At 44.8% G+C, this 16,523-nt stretch overlaps 1 protein-coding gene across 1 annotated transcript; it reads right to left on the bottom strand.

Moving 5' to 3' along the window:
* Window positions 1-966: 966 nt before the first annotated feature.
* Window positions 967-2,651, bottom strand: si:dkey-175g6.2 (neurosecretory protein VGF). The gene is made up of 3 exons (XM_056411295.1): window positions 2,610-2,651; window positions 2,020-2,289; window positions 967-1,965 (listed from the first exon to the last, which is right to left on the bottom strand). The coding sequence occupies exons 1-3, from the start codon at window positions 2,649-2,651 to the stop codon at window positions 967-969; spliced, it is 1,311 nt and encodes a 436-aa protein (XP_056267270.1).
* Between the last annotated feature and the right edge of the window lie 13,872 nt (window positions 2,652-16,523).

Below are 16,523 nucleotides of genomic sequence, written 5' to 3'. Positions count from 1 at the left end.
TGTTTGTTTGTTGACTACCGAAAGAACACCGACATTAAACATTGAATGGGGTCAAATTAACCCGAAGGCGGCAGGAGGGTGTAATATTGATTGGGGTCAAAATGACCCGAAGGCAACACAAGGGTTAAGTTTGTGCTTTTGGAGTCCAGAGGGTTTCTACACAGGGACCGGTTGTGATGATATTATGCAATATGATATTTCCCTTATAGAACCAACACAATCTGAATATTGACTAAAATGTTTGTGTTTGACACCTTGAAACAGAATCAGAAAACATGCATTAGCTACATGTGTTAGACACACGAAGAATTTAGATTAAAATGTTGTATTTTTTTAATTTAAATTTAAAATTGGATCAAGTAGATCTCCACACGTCAAATACAACGACGATATACTGTCGTTGAACGTTTGGCATCAGCAGTGTTCTTTTTTTAAATATTTGTGTAGCCGAGTAGTCGTTTAACTACTTCAGTTTTGAAATATGACAAGAGTGATGATGCAAGACACGAAGCGATGTTGTAAACATGGTTCTCTTAAAATGGGCACAACTACTTGTGAATGTGTCAAAAATGTGATAAAGTGTGTGTATGTGGGCATGTGTGTGTGTGTGTGTGTATTGTCTCTGAGCTTCAGAGGCTGACCTGAATGGAGGCAGACATACACGATGGTATGTTCTGTTTCACGATGTAAACTGAGCAAGAGGCCGAACGTGGTCGCAGGGAGATCAAACGGCTTCATCCTCTCCCCGACCGAGAAAATCAGCAACAACAACAAAAATACAGTGATTAAAACAACACAACTTTTAACTTCAGGACCCGTCAATTTCCATCAGGCTCACAACCCGAATCTCCCCCCCCCCCCGCCCCGCCCTCTCTTTGAGCTCCCCTCCAGCCACCGTATACATCGACCCCACCTCGTTGCCAGTCCATCTGATCTGACGAATGTCCCCCCCAAAAAAAGTCTCTCTCAATACATTCTGCGTTTCATGTAGATCCTCTCGATAAAGTTCTCCAGCTCCTCCTCACTGTCCAACTGAGGCACCAGCCCGTCTTCCTCGTAGTCGTCTCTCGGGGCGACCGGTTGATCGTAGAACGGGGGCGGGGGGCGCCTCCCTCTCCTGGGTGTGGTTATCGGTTTGGGCGGAGGGAGGGGTCGGTAGGTCCGTGGGTGAGGGAGGATGTAGTTGGAGATGTAAGGGGTGGGGGGCAGGCGCGGCGCCGGCTGCTGCCTCCAGCCCTGCCCGCGGCTCTTACCCCCGGCCCGGTGCCTGCGCCTCGGGGGCTGCAGGGCGAGTCCCTGGGGGCCGAACGGCTGGTCTCTGGGGGGGGAGGGCTTGCCGTAATATTGCGGTTTGGGGTACGGGAAGTAAACGGGGTAGTAGGCTCGATACGGCTTCTGGTAGTACGGATAGGAGGGGAAGGCTAAAAACTGTTTCTGGGGCTTGAACCAGTAGTCGAGCTGCTTCTGAGGCTGATACCAATAGTCCTGCTTGTATGACATGACGTTGTCCTTCTGCCATTTCCTGTTGGACTTGTTGTACCCGTAGGGGGCTTTCTTTGGGTTTCTCGAGGCGGTGTAGTGGTAGATGGGCGGCGCGGCCAGAGGAGGCGGCACCAGGGGCCTGAAGCGCGGGGCCACGGGGTCGCTGTCCATCGGCATCCGTCGCAGCGCTTTCCTTTTCTTCTTCTTCTCCTCCACGTCGCTGATGATCTCGATGACGTCGTCGGCGGGCAGGTGGAGCTTGCTGCTGATCTCGATCAGCCGGTCGATCATCTGCTGGTCCACGTCGTCGTCGTCGTCGGGGAGGACCTCCTCGGAGCGCTTGTCCTCGGCCGTGTTGCCGGCGGGCCCCGCCGCGCTGCTCTTCTGCCGGGGCTTCATGTAGGCCCGCTGCTTCCGGCCCATGTACTGCAGCAGCATGTCGGAGGCGATGTCCGCCAGCCTTTGCTCCTCCTCCCTGGCTCGCTCCGCCTCCTCCTGCTGCCGAAGGACCTCCTGCTTCTCCGCCCGCGCTCTCGCCTCCTCCTCCACGTGGGAGAGGCTCTCCTCTTCTCCTTCGACCTCCTCGCCTTCGTCCTCATAGTCGTCCATGAAGTTGCCCCCTCCGTTGGCGGGCCGGTTGCGGTCCCGGTTCTCCTCCCAGTGCAGCTTCTTTCCGGCCCGTGCCAGCTGGGTGTTGTACGCCTTGTAGCCCTTCAGAGGCGGCAGGATCTCGTTGTCTTGGAGACCCAGGTCAATGTTTTGGAAGTAGCCTCGTATTTTGCGTTGCAAAGACGGATCGCCGTCGCCCTGGAAGGCAGAACTCGGTCCGACCTTCTTTAGCAAACTTTCTAAATTATTTCCCTCCTCCTGCCCCTCGTCTTCCTCTCTTCCTTCTCTCTCGGTTGCACCGTCAGCTCCCGCCTCCTCCGCAGGCCACCCTCGATTCTCCTCCGACCTTGTGTTTTTATCTTCCTCGTCCCTTTCCTTCAAGTCGTCACCCCGAGCAGCTGTCAAATGGCCTCCAATTAGCTGTTCAATAGCCTTATCGGTTCCTCGCCCCTCCTCCTCCTCCTCCTCCTCCTCCTCCCCCCACTCTCCCTCCGCCTCCCCTGTTCTTCTTATCTCACCACCCGCCACGCCTTCAACAGAGGGCGGCTTCTGACTCTCATCGTCTTCCCAAACTCTGTCTCTGCTCGTCTGGATTGCACCCTCCCCCGGGTGGTCCAGGGCCTCCAAAAGCACGGCGAGCACCCGCGCGGGGTCCATCGCTCGATCCGATTGGCTGTCTCGACCCGGGCCCTGGCCCCGGTCGAGCAAACCGCTGTCAGGGCTGGAGAGGCTCTGGGGTGGGGGCGAGAGCAAGGGGGCGAGGTCGTCCTCTCTAAGGTCCGTCCGGGTGCGCCCCTCCACCCCTGCCTCACCCCACGCGGGGGCGGCACCGGCCAGATGTTGAGTGACAATGAGCAGGACCAATAGGATGAGGTGGGCTGTGGCAGTGGCGTGATGACAGGTCATGACCATGCAGAACTGGCAGGAGGGAGGTTAAGCACCTGAAGAAGAAGAAGAAGAAGAAGAAGAAGAAGCGACACAAGACATTATTACATTGAATTTCAAATGGAAATTATAGGCACAATAGATCATTTAAATAATATACAGCTGTTTTATGAAGAGTCTGAGACACATTTAACAGATGTAAAGACTCTACACAGCCAACATGACCATTTGAAAACATTTCCACTGTGAAACAAACGTAGCCTAGAACAAAGCAGCAGTGATGAGCCACAGCCAACAAAGAAAAGTTGCTCGCTTCTCTCTCTCTCTCATTTGTTTTTTATTATGCTTGTTCATGATGGAAAATCGACTCCTAGTCTATGGTATTTATTTTTGGTTCTGTTTTTTTACCATGTGGAAAACACAGATATGAGGGTCTAATCTGACCGCCTTTCGATATGTAATTTCAAGTGGAAGGTAATCATTTGCATATAGAAATTGCGCCTCGAACCGACACACATGAGCCAGCTCTATGCCGTGGGGTTAAATCTCCAGCCATGATCTCTCCACCGCGCGGATACATTGACGCACGCTGCCGCATTGTTTAGTCTGCCGTTCAGGTTTAACCGTGTAAACTATTATAAGAGTGAAGAGAAATGCACCAATCGAATTTACGATCTGAATTTCTCGCATAAAAAAATTAATAAATCTCACCTCTTTCTCCAATTCAATCCAACCAGAACGCGCGTATTTGCCATTTTTAAGCGCACAAAAAACCTCTATTTAATCAGAAAGATGCAGAGCAAACTAATCGATCTGAGCTCAGCCTCTGTATTAGCTGTGGTTTTGGTATTCCAAGCCCTCTCTACGCGATGTGACCGGGACACCGGTACAAAGACGTGCACGCACGGGGAAGTCATGCGTAAAGCTGGGGGCTGCGGGGCTGCAGGGCTGCGGTTGAGTTATTTAACCCTGCGGTCCCTGAACGCTCCATCCACATTGTAAATGAGCTGGATGGCCAATTTTTTTAGAGGGTACAAGCTTCTTCTTTTTTTTGCACAAGGAACGGGGGAAGCAATCAGTGAGTAACGGCGGCTTTGTCCTCGTGTGGGCATGTTTCTGTTAAGTGGCACTGCTGGAATGCAGACGGCACACATTTGGGCAGCACAGCGTGCAGCACCATTTGTTTAAAAAAAATAACTATTTCCGATTTTATAAACTGGATCAGCAGGGTGGAAACAAAAAAATATATAATTAAAATCCACCTTGTACGGGTAGTTGGCCTTTGAGCGTGATTTAGACTAGAATTATTTCTAATTTTAAAACAGAAGATGTATTGTGGCTTTTAAACCCCTAAAAAAATGCATCTTTTTGTTATATTCACCGTGGAATTTTTTTTGACCGAGTCCCTTGAGCAACAGCTGCACGCAGATATATTTCTACACGCATTAACCCTTTAATTATCCCAACAAAAAATATTCTATTGTTTTTTGTTGCTGTTACAAGCATGCATTATTATTAGTATACATATTAATACATTAGTTTTAAATACTTGGTCTGAAAATAAAATGTGGTAATTTCTCAATTTAGTAATGATTATAAAAGTTTTTAAAATAAAATTTTAAAAACAATAATTGGGAAACTATTTCTTAATAGCTGCTAAATCTATTCAGTTTGACTTCAAAACAAAAGATCATATAAATAAACAGTCGCAGCACAAATCTACTTTCCAATCAGACAACAGTTGCACAGTTGATGACTTCTTCTGATTACATTTCTTCCACATGAACTTCAAGCTTCTCTCTCTTCTTATTTGTTTTTAAACAAAATGTAAAAAAATCTGAATGTAATAAATATTTAGATGAATCACAGTAAAACACATGTCAAACATCTAATTCCGGCTTGTAAATGACATTTAAACAAAATGTTTTTAAAAAATCGTTCCACTTACCGGGAGTCCCACTGGATGGGGTGGTGGGAAAAGTGGTGAAACTCACAACGCCGGTTTAAAAGCCAAGATTATTTCATGTAGATCACCAGATAGAATTTCAGTTTCCCCCCCAACTCTCTTCAGCTCGTGGCCAAAACATCAAGGAGGAGAAAAAAGAAGAAGCTGGTGGATCTTTTATTGAGTCGTGCAGGTGAGTTTAGTGAGGCGGCAGCAGCCCTGGTGCTAATGTACAATTGGGTGAATGTTTTCAGCCCCACTGTCAGCGCAACTTTATTGTATATACCCCCTCACTGAACCACGTGACCCCCCCCCCCCCCCCCCCCCCAGCTGCAAGCAGTGCTGACGTCACGTCCATTGATAAGAATGTTGGTGTGGAGATGGCGCTGTGAGTCTAGGCTGGCCCCAGCTGATGAATGAACGGAAATGGCATGAATGAAATAGTACTTTTCCCTCAATGAAAAAGGGGAAATTGTAGAGATAGAGCTGGCGCGCAGCCATTTTCTTTCTCGCATGTTAAAGGTTATATAGTGTGTGTTGCTTCTTCCTTCCCTTGTTCCTTTCCTTCCTCTGCACCGATTTTGTCATGGATTCAGGAGCAGGTGGGGAGAAAAAAAAGACAAAAAGTGACCTCATTCACAGGCTATCAATTAGGGTAATTTAGTGACGTGTTGGAAAGAAATCAATGACTTGTAGACAGAAAAGTGGTGTGCACACCGGGGGATGATTTTTTTTCTTCCTCTTCTTCTTCTCGCAGCCTCGTGGTGAGGCTTTTGTCTGAGGTGGCCCTGATCCTCGGTGGCTACATGGCTCGCGGGGGTGGAGGGGGTAGATGGGGGGGAGGTATGCAGTGCTTTGCTTCTCAATTCCTGCTCAATTTCCAGGGATTGCACAATGTTCCACCCCGGTCCGTCTCACATGATTTCTGGCACGCTCTCCATCTGTCCGCCGGCACATTGTGCTCCAAACATATCGCCATTCTCTCTTTTTTCTCCCTCCTTCTTTTCTCCCCACACCACAGAGACACGAGTGAGTAACCATTCGTGTGCTAATCGGTGTAACCCTTTTTATTTTAAATAATGCGGTGATTTAAGGCATGAGTGAATATTAGCACATGACATGAATTCTTGTCGCCTCGCCATTCACAAAATGAAATCCCTTTTGATTTCAGGTGATTAGTTCCATTAATACTCCAACACACGAGGTTGGATCCAGTTAAGGAGGACATGTCAGACCCATGCGTCAGATCAGCCCCTCTAAAAACAGGAGAACCTATTCTCTTAAACATGTTTGTACATGTCATGTACATCACATGGCACATACAGTTTTATGTTTTTATTGAAAGGAAATGTGGCACAGAAGGAGTGCACCGAAACCCCAAAACAGCGAGAGCCAATCGACAAATTAGGGGACAATGGACAGACATGTGTGAGCATTCACGAGTTTACATTGTAGAAATGTGTAAAGGTTTACATTCAGCTTGATTAAACAGCTTCATATATATATGATAATCTGAGCTAATTCGGTGATATATGAAGTGTGATTTCAAATATACTAATTGACGATAAAGTAAGCCTGCCATAGTGACTCAATAATTGTTCAAAATTGACCAACCGGATGCATCCTGCACTCATTTATGATTCATTTCATGATCATGACTCACGCTATACTTAATCATATAGCTTCATCCTAAAGTGTTTCCACCACGTATACGAACAGCTTAAATAATTACTCGTATGCTCTCTGACTCTCTAATTCTGATCGTTATCAATACCAAGGCGAGGAGAGAAATTCAGAGGATTTGCTCAAAAATACGCGATGTGGAATTAAGAAGTCTGCAGCCCGAAGGCTTTAAAACCCTCACGAGTCCTGAAACAGGATGAGAATCAAAGGCTCCCCGGAGTAACCAACTCGGGGTTGTGGAGGGTGACACGTTCGGTGACGTGACCCACGTGTGAAAACACCTTTTGTTCTTTTCCCCAAGTTTATTTCTGCTCTATTTATTATATAATAAAAGCCACTTCCTATCTCGTGTCCACCGGTGATTCCCAAGCTCCGCCGTCATGGAGCGTTTTGTCCGTTGTGGTTCGAGGTTTTAGTGCAGCTACACACTATGTGTCTGATATGCAGCTTTCTTGTTGACTAATGTGCCGGATAATCGAGAAACAAGTTCGTACACAATGTTCAAGCTCATTTCCATACTCTTCATTACCTTCGCATTGAAAATGCGGAAAGTTATGTTTTGATCGCCGTGTATTTATTTATTTATGTATTTATTTGTATGCGTGTTACTCGCATAACTAAAAAAGTATTAAACCGAATCGCATGAAAGTTGGTGGGATGATTGGTTATTATCCGGGGACCATTTGATTAGATTTTGGGATCGATCGGGTCAAAGGTCAAGGTCATGAAAAGGTCAAAATCTTATTTTTTACCATAGCGCGGTCAATTTATATCCAATTGGCATGCAACTAATGCCAACATGTTCATAATTCAATGCCCAATCTTGTGATATGCGAATGTATGCGCTCTACCGAGTGCCCGTTCTAGTTTATCAGTGTCTCCGCCCCGGCCTCTACATTCAGCTGGGTTTGTTTCTCACTGCATCACGGCTTTAATTCCCAGGTGTGTGTGTGTCTCTCTGTGTGTGTGTGCACACGTCATGCATGTGTTTTGTTAATACTCGCACTGTACTTTGAGTTAACCGCAGACAGGGATTCCATATTACCAGCGTTGTTCTAAGGTTAATTGGATATTAGCTGCCGACGTCACACGAGGCCGACTTCATTCCGTCGTTACGGCGCGGCCCGATTCAAAATGTCACGCTCCACTGATGTGAATGTTAGATTCCTGATACTTCTTATCCGATCTGAGAAATATAAAGTGCAGATGAACAGAAATATCCTCTTTGATGTCTCATTTTAGAGGTTTTTTTTAAAGCTTATTAAAAAAAAAAGATGCATCGGAGAGCTTCTCGTGACGCTGCAGCGACTACACACAGTCCCGTGCTGCACGCTAACTCTCCACCTGGGAACTAAAATGGCGCTTTGTTTCTGTTCCCGGAGGTTCGGACTGTGTCCGCGGGCGCGAATATTTGCTTGGTGTCGGCGGGCGTGAGATATGCACACATTAGATGAAGTTGTAATTTGTGACGACGGCTCGAGGCGCCGCGTAACCTCTGCTTGATTAGATTTTGTGCGAGGAACTGTTTGCTGCAGAGTGTTTGCAGTGGCGTGCGTGTCATTGTGCGCACGTGTCATTGTGCGTGCGCGTGTGCGTCTCCTCTGAAATGCTTTGTGGCAGCAGGCTCAGAGAGGTGTAAGCGTGGAGCCTGCAGGGCAGAGGCTGATAAAACGGCGTGGCATTATCAACTGCCACTCAGTATTAGTTGGCCCCCTTTACCCTCACTCCAGGTCCGCACCCCCGCATGACTCACTCTCCTGCCGCCTGCTTGGCCACTCGCATAGATTAACACCGGTGCACCGTGGTTGCATTTAATGGATACACACATGCGCACACACACACACGCACACTGGAGAACACATGCACTGCTCGCAGTAATAGTTCCATTTCTCCCTCTGTTATGCACTCTGCTTCTCTCTCTCTCACACACACACACACGCACAAAGGCAAACACTCTCTCTTCCTGTCAGGGATTGTAGACAAATGAACCTCAGGAGGTGGTCGTGGCGTGCCGAAGAGAGGCGATGACTACATATTGACCGTCTTTTGTTCCGTTGAATGAACTCTTTCTTTTTCACTGTTGCTATTGGGCTGAAGGCTGCGGGGGTCATCAAGTGGAGCTGAAAATCCATTTTTTTTTTAAACAAGGAGAGATGGGAGAATTATGAATTCCCTTCTTCTTCTTTTTTTTTTGCTGACATTTTAGCCACAATTATGATAATGCAGGCCGGGGATCTTTTCGGCGAGCGTCCTAATGCGGCTCCCTCCGCACAGCAAAAGGGTCTCTCTACCTGGAAGTGATAGAAAAGAGCTCATGATTAACAGAAGCTTTTCTGCCCACGCCACTTTGGCAGGGGAGGGAAGGACAAGTAATTGCACCATAATGTTTCATCCGACACAATGCATAGCTGGGACTTGATAATGTGTGCAGGGGCCCAACGCCCACACTATAATTTACAGTTTCATCCGGATTTAGTTTTTTACAGACCTGCATTTCAAGTTAGAATTTTCTTTCGCCAGCGACGTTCATTACAAAACATTCTGATGTAAAAGTCGGATAAATGTTCGTCATAACATTTTAAGGATGATCTTTTATCCTTTTTATATGATCAGGTACAGATTTGAGAGGTTAATGTTGTGTGTTTTTGGGTTGCCAGGTCTGGCTAAAAAGGTCATCCTTAACACCAGATCTCAATCTCACTCTCTCACGCTCTGTGTTTGCTGGTGTCAGAAGATGCAACATGTTTTTTACACAGCATCTGTTCCACTCGGTGAGACTTGTTTGCTGCGCGGTTATTGTATTACTTCTTTTTTTTTTAAAGTTGAGCAGCTGTGTTTACATCTGGAAAATGATATTACAGAACATGATGACAGTGGGCTTAATTTGTACAATGATGTTCCCCATTGATATAATGCAGATGTAATAACATTAATACTGAATTAGTGTTCTTAACCCTCCTGTTACCTTTAGGGTCAATTTGACTCCATTCAATGTTTAACGTCGGTGTTCTTTGGGGTCAATTTGACCCCAGGCTGTTTTTCACTGTGTCAAACATATAAGAAATATCAACTTTTTTATATATTTAAAGGGCTATTTAGGTAGTCAACAAACAAACATAAAGTACCTCACACTTAAACTTGGGAAACAATATTAATTCTAATAATTTTCTGGAGGTTTTAATTGCTGGGGTCAAATTGACCCCGAGGGTAAAATATGTCAGTAAATATAAAGGTAACAGGAGGGTTAAACATTGAATGGGGTCAAATTGACCCGAAGGTAACAGGAGGGTTAAATGTGGTAATAAATCAAAGTGGAGTTCCAAATATATCAAAATATTAAAAAGGGGAAACCCGAATATGTGATGTGGACCATAATAACCACAATGAGCCATGAACCAACAATGTGTCGGTGTCTCGACTATATATAATATTACTCGTTACCCTCTTGACCTTTACAAAGAGAGAACATCAACATGTTTGGTTTATGTGTACAGTTCTGCTTCTAAAGGATTAATCTGTGCTAATCTATGCTGGGAAAAATACAGTTTGACACATTAAACTAGACAAAATGTAAAAAGAACGCAGAATATTTTTCAGGAAATCCACATAAAAGTTATCTTTTGGTATAAAAATAGAACAAAAAATGTAATAAATCGATATTTAAATATATATGTGGCTTACAGGAAAGGAAAAAGTCTCAAAAGTGACATAGACCAAATATTTTCAATTGTTGTGCTGCCTCCATCCTCTCAGCTCCCTTAGATCTCTTCAAGCGTTGCAAAGAATAATGTCTTTCCGTTCACGTTGTACTGTACAGCGCCGTGAATGAACACCGTCCTCTCGTAGTAATGAGTCAACACCCCCCGCCTTGATGAATATGGTGTTAGAAGTAATATTTGAGACGATGAGCCAATGTAAATGATGTGAGAGAATAAGATGGAGACAGCTGCTGAATACCAAAACGCCCTGACGCATGAATTAGGCCTGCGTGGAGAGTTATGGTGGGAGTCAGCGGAGCCCTCGGGGGGGAGTGGATTCTGTGTGAATCTGTGTGCATTGTGGTGGTTTGTTGTCCTCCTCTTTCATTGTCTGCTCCCCACCGAAATTATTTACCCCCTTTGAATATTAGCTGTACAATGCGCATTGCAACCTTTGAGAAACCGGTGGCGGGCGTCAGTGACGGATGGCGTCGGAGGCCGGGCGCAGGCAATGAATTTGAGGTTGATGAGGCGACTCATATCCGAGCGTGCGACATCAGCGCTCACCATCAATCTCTTCCCCTTCTTCCCCCTGTAGTAGACATCTGGCACATGCATCAGCAAATACACTATTGAAAGTGAATTGAAGTCAACCGTGACAAAAACACTCACGTACACACATGGTCTCAGAGGCAACAGTGCACATTCAAGGCCCTCAAGACAAGACTTACAGCCTGCCTTAATGTACTACAGTAGAAGACCTAGACCTTTATTAAAGTAATAGCTTTCATCCACATCATTTAAAATCACTGCAGCTGAGAGCACAGATGGCAAAGCTACGGACTGAAGATGTAGTGGCAGGGAACCATGCTCTTGCAGACCTTTAATTCAACCTGAGCCACATTTCAAAAAAGCCAGATTGATGTGGTGTGTGCCATGTCGAATAACTCATTAAAAAACACTTACTTTGGTTGATAGAGAAGCTTTTATTTTGGACTGTATAGCAGGATATGCAGTGGTTTCTTCACAGGCTTCGGTGATGCTACTGTAGCAGGAATGGGAAGCTTATTGGGACGCCCTACATATCTTCAAAAAGTCATTTGTCAATTTAAATGAGCCTTTTTATGAGCCAAGATTTAATAGGCTTCTTCCAAAATGTTTTCCCAGTTGATTCTGTAGAAGAGGGATCATGGATTGCTTTGGTGTCAGCAGCCCCTAGCAATCAAGATATATATATATATATATATACATACATATAAATATAGAGAGAGAGAGATAGAGAGACAGATAGAGAAAGATAAATAAAGAAGGAAAGAAAGAGAGCGCGAGATAGAAAGAAGAAGAGCGAGATAGAAAGAGAGAGCGAGATAGAAAGAGAGAGCGAGAAAGAAAAAAGAAGAGCGAGATAGAAAAGAGAGAGAGAGACAGATAGAGAAAGATAAATAAAGAAGGAAAGAGAGAGAGAGAGAAAGAAAGAGAGAGCGAGATAGAAAAAAGAAGAGCGAGATAGAAAGAGTGAGTGAGATAGAAAAAAGAAGAACGAGATAGAAAGAGAGAGCGAGATAGAAAGAGAGAGCGAGATAGAAAAAAGAAGAGCGAGATAGAAAGAGAGAGCGAGATAGAAAAAAGAAGAGCGAGATAGAAAGAGAGAGCGAGATAGAAAAGAGAGAGAGAGAGAGACAGATAGAGAAAGATAAATAAAGAAGGAAAGAGAGAGAAAGAAAGAGAGAGCGAGATAGAAAAAAGAAGAGCGAGATAGAAAGAGAGAGCGAGATAGAAAGAGAGAGGGAAGCATTTGTGTTATTTACAAACTTGTGAACTTGCTGGCCAGTGTTTGATAAACCTTCTATCAACTCGTGTGTGTGTGTGTGTGTGTGTGTGTGTGTGTGTGTGTGTGTGTGTGTGTGTGTGTGTGTGTGTGTGTGTGTGTGTGTGTGTGTGTGTGTGTGTGTGTGTGTGTGTGTGTGTGTGTGTGTGTGTGTGTGTGGCGAACACAGGGAAAGATGAGTCCTCCAAAACTCCTTGTTGAAATGAGAAGCGTTATCGGTTATCAGCGCACCAGCCGACTGGAAGGGAAGTAATTTGAAAGCCGTTTGAAACATGGTAATTTGCCGGTGTGACTCATCGCTGACACCTACAGCGACAAAACCTCTGATCCTCCAGAGCAAGACTAGAGTAGCACAGCTCAGTGTGTGTGTGTGTGTGTGTGTAGTAGATCAACAAATTGCTTTAAGATGTATAGATAGTAAACTATAGGAGGATTATGTAGCTTCAATCATTTAATTATGAATTATTTATTTCAGGGAGATAATTCAGGTGTGTAGGGTAAGAATACTAATCTATCTCAATTAACTCCATGAAGCCATATTTTTAGGGATGAAATCATGTTTAAATCAGGCTATGAATCATATGTAAACCAATCCATCAGTAAAAACATTCAGAGAATAGATAGGAATGAGACTGTAATCTGTGATGTATGTAAGTGTTACTGAAGTGGGGATTTATGAATCAGATTATGAGGAAAAAACTCATCCTTCAAAGATGTGTAATAACATTTGACATTACAGATGGGAATGTGAAAAAAAGAGATATTACCGTTTAACTTACCCTGTTGATTATTAACAATAATACAATAATATTTTGTATTATGAGTTTTAAATATGCAAATTCATCATTTTTATTATTGCAAACGTTTGATGAATTTAGAAATCAGAAATAAATAAAAGTAGCCCAAACTCTATTGACCAGTGTGTGAAGAAACAATGTGTTCGCCCATATGGGGTCTTGCCTTAACCCTCCTGTTACCTTCACATTTACTAACATATTTCAATTTGACCCCAGCAATTAAAACCTCCAGAAAATTATCAGAATTAATATTGTTTCCCAAGTTTAAGTGTGAGGTACTTTATGTTTGTTTGTTGACTACCTAAATAGCCCTTTAAATATATAAAAAAGATGATATTTCTTATATGTTTGACACAGTGAAAAACAGCCTGGGGTCAAATTGACCCCAAAGAACACCAACATTAAACATTGAATGGTAACCCTAAAGGTAACAGGAGGGTTAAATATGTTGAGCTTTACTGGAGGTGTTTTACTTTTCATTTACTAGCCGTTCATTAATTCACAGGCCTATAATTGAAACAGTTTGAACCGATTTACCACATGGGAGCTACACGGTCTCTAACTGTATTATTATTATTATTATTAATATCTGCTATACAGCTACCATGTGACTCTTGATAGATATCCTCTGCAGATTTATTGAAATGGGATTTTAAACCCACAGAAACAGGTTTGCTGTTTAAAAGGACACCAGGAGGCCGGTTTGAAAACCAAACTGAAGACATTTTTTAAAATATATTAGACAGGAAGATGAAATCCAGTTAATACAATTTTGTTTTCAACTTAATGGTATTGCAGTAAAATAGGACAGGCTCACTTGAGGTGTCAGGGTGAGGGAAATGATCACTATTAATGCCGGATTACGACGAGGCAGGAATGTAATCAGTTCTCACTTGTTAATCATTATACTGTCCCTGATTCATTTTGGCTCAAGATTTATAATTTAGATATAAAGCTTCATTGTGTTGGGCAAAGGCCCGAAACAAGACTTTCCATCACAGATCCATTTGAAAAACAATCCATCAAATGATAAGCTGTAATTGTCTTCTACAAAGATATGAAGTTAGCAACTCGTACTAAATTGTACATTAATAATACAAATAATTGCATGATTTGAATACACAGGACTATAAAAGTGGCAGACATTGTATATTCTTAATAATTCACAACGCTATTTTAACACGCATGTTCAGCTTTTCTGCCGAACACACAAACATGGAACCCCTGACTCGCTTTGTTCATTGTCAAGTCCAATAAAGTTAATTCAATGAAGACAACCGTGTCCGCTAAATTGTTCTTTCTGTAAGTTAATAAATACAGATTAATATATTTACCAACGTCTTTCGTTAAGAAGAAGAAGAAGAAGAAGAAGATAATGTAGAGGAGAAACTGCAATGAAGCGGATGAATCATCTAGCATTTAGCATTTTTGAGCAGGTGAACATCAGGCCAGGGTGTAGACAAGGCCGAAGGGTAGGGCGTAGTGTAGGGTAGGGTGTAAGGTAGGGCGTAGTGTAGAGTTTAAGGTAGGGCGTAGTGTAGAGTAGGGTATAAGGTAGAGCGCAGGGTAGGGTGTAAGGTAGGGCGTAGCGTAGTGTAGGGTAGGGTGTAAGGTAGAGTGTGGGGTAGGGTGTAAGGTAGGGTAGGGTGTAAGGTAGGGCGTAGTGTAGGGTGTAAGGTAGGGCGTATGGTGTAAGGTAGAGCGTGGTGTAGGGTAGGGTGTAAGGTAGGGCGTAGGGTAGGGTGTAAGGTAGGGCGTAGTGTAGGGTAGGGTGTAAGGTAGAGTGTAGGGTAGGGTGTAAGGTAGGGCGTAGTGTAGGGTGGGGGTAAGGTAGAGCGTAGGGTCTTGTGTGGGTAGGGGTGGGGTGGTAAGGTGGGCGTAGTGTGGGGTGGGGTGTAAGGTAGGGCTTAGTGTGGGGTGGGGTAGGTGGGCGTAGGGTGAGGGTGTAGGTGGGTGTGTGGTGGGTAGGTGGTAGGTGGGGTAGGGTGTAGGGTGGGGGTGTAGGTGGGCGTGAGTGTAGGGTGAGTGTGGGTGGGTGTAAGGTAGGGCGTAGTGTAGGGTGGGGGGAAGGTAGAGCGTAGTGTAGGGTAGGGTGTAAGGTAGGGTGTAGGGTAGGGTGTAAGGTAGGGCGTAGTGTAGGGTAGGGTGTAAGGTAGGGCGTAGTGTAGGGTAGGGTGTAAGGTAGGGCGTAGTGTAGGGTGGGGGTAAGGTAGGGCGTAGTGTAGGGCGTAGTGTAAGGTAGGGCGTAGTGTAGGGTGGGGGGAAGGTAGGGCGTGGTGTGGGTGGGGTGTAGGTAGGGTGTGGGTGGGTGTAAGGTGGGCGTAGTGTAGGGTAGGTGTGGTGAAGGTGGGTAGGTGGCGTGTGGTGTGGGTGGTGGGTGGGTAGGTAGGGCGTAGTGTAGGGTGGGTGTGGGTAGGGTGTAGGGTGGTGGTAGGGTGGGGTGTAGGTGGGGCGTAGTGTGGGGTGGGTGTAAGGTAGGGGTGTAGGTAGGTGGTAGTGGGTGGGTGTGGTGGTGGGTAGGGTGTAAGGTAGGGTGTAGGGTAGGGTGTAAGGTAGGGTGTAGTCTAGGGTAGAGATTTAGTACAAGCGTACTGAAATGTTCATGAATGAAGCCCATTGGGGTGAATGAATGCGCAAGAAGTTTCTGGATGTTCTATTTTCTTAATTTTACAGAATCTGTAGAGCTTATAATATCTTTTTTTACACAGAGAAATAAAAAGTCGTCAGCGTAGCCAGCGTACAACCTGAGCTTGTAAATGTAAAAGGATTCAGGCAGTAAAAGACTGAATGAAAGCTTATGTCCAGCTCAGCTCAGTATTCACGAAATTCATTTCCCAGATAGCAGCAGACAATGAAATGCCTCATTTCTTTATCTGTCACTTCTGCTCATCCAGACATTGATCTCCCAGAACAAAGTGTTTTCTATATGTCACGGAATGCCATAAACATTTCTGTTGTCTCATTTCATTCTCCTCGATTACGGCTGTATGCACTTCTTTATAATTTTCCGTTTCTCCTTGTTTCTGTATCTCTCCTCGATATGTTACATTACATAACATTACATTATGTTACGGTTTCGAACCCGCCACGGGGTTCGAACCCGCCACCTCTGCGTTCTGCGGCTGGAGTTCCTGTGCGCTATCCACTGCGCCGTCCACACGCTCACTCAGGCTCATCTGAGCCTTCCTCCCTGGTGACGAGCTGACTGGGCGTTGGCACTGCACACCTGCTCTCAATTAGAATCAACTCCAGAGACTACAAGAACCCGGTCTTCACTCCTGCTCCTCGCCAGATCATCCCATAGACTCACCTGGCAAGTACCAGGAGAGGCTTTGAGCTACATTGTTGCTGTCCGTACGTTGTAGAGCTGTTTTCAGTACTTTGCTGCATTTTCTTCTGACACCTTTTTTCACTCCAGACCTGCCGTGCCGCGACCCCTGCCTGGACTCTGACTACTCTTCCGAATGCCCCTAAGTATATTTTATATCTTATAGATCTACCTGAATACGTATGCTTAACAACAGCCTGTGAGTTTTATGTATTCAGGTAGATTTATAGATATATAGAGATATACATCTATTTTGCCTTGTTGGACA

This window comes from Pseudoliparis swirei, chromosome 3, assembly GCF_029220125.1.
Source record: "Pseudoliparis swirei isolate HS2019 ecotype Mariana Trench chromosome 3, NWPU_hadal_v1, whole genome shotgun sequence".
Taxonomy (NCBI): Eukaryota; Metazoa; Chordata; class Actinopteri; order Perciformes; family Liparidae; genus Pseudoliparis; species Pseudoliparis swirei.
The sequence above is the reverse complement of the archived record's forward strand: the minus strand, read 5'-3'. Positions and strand labels throughout refer to the sequence as shown.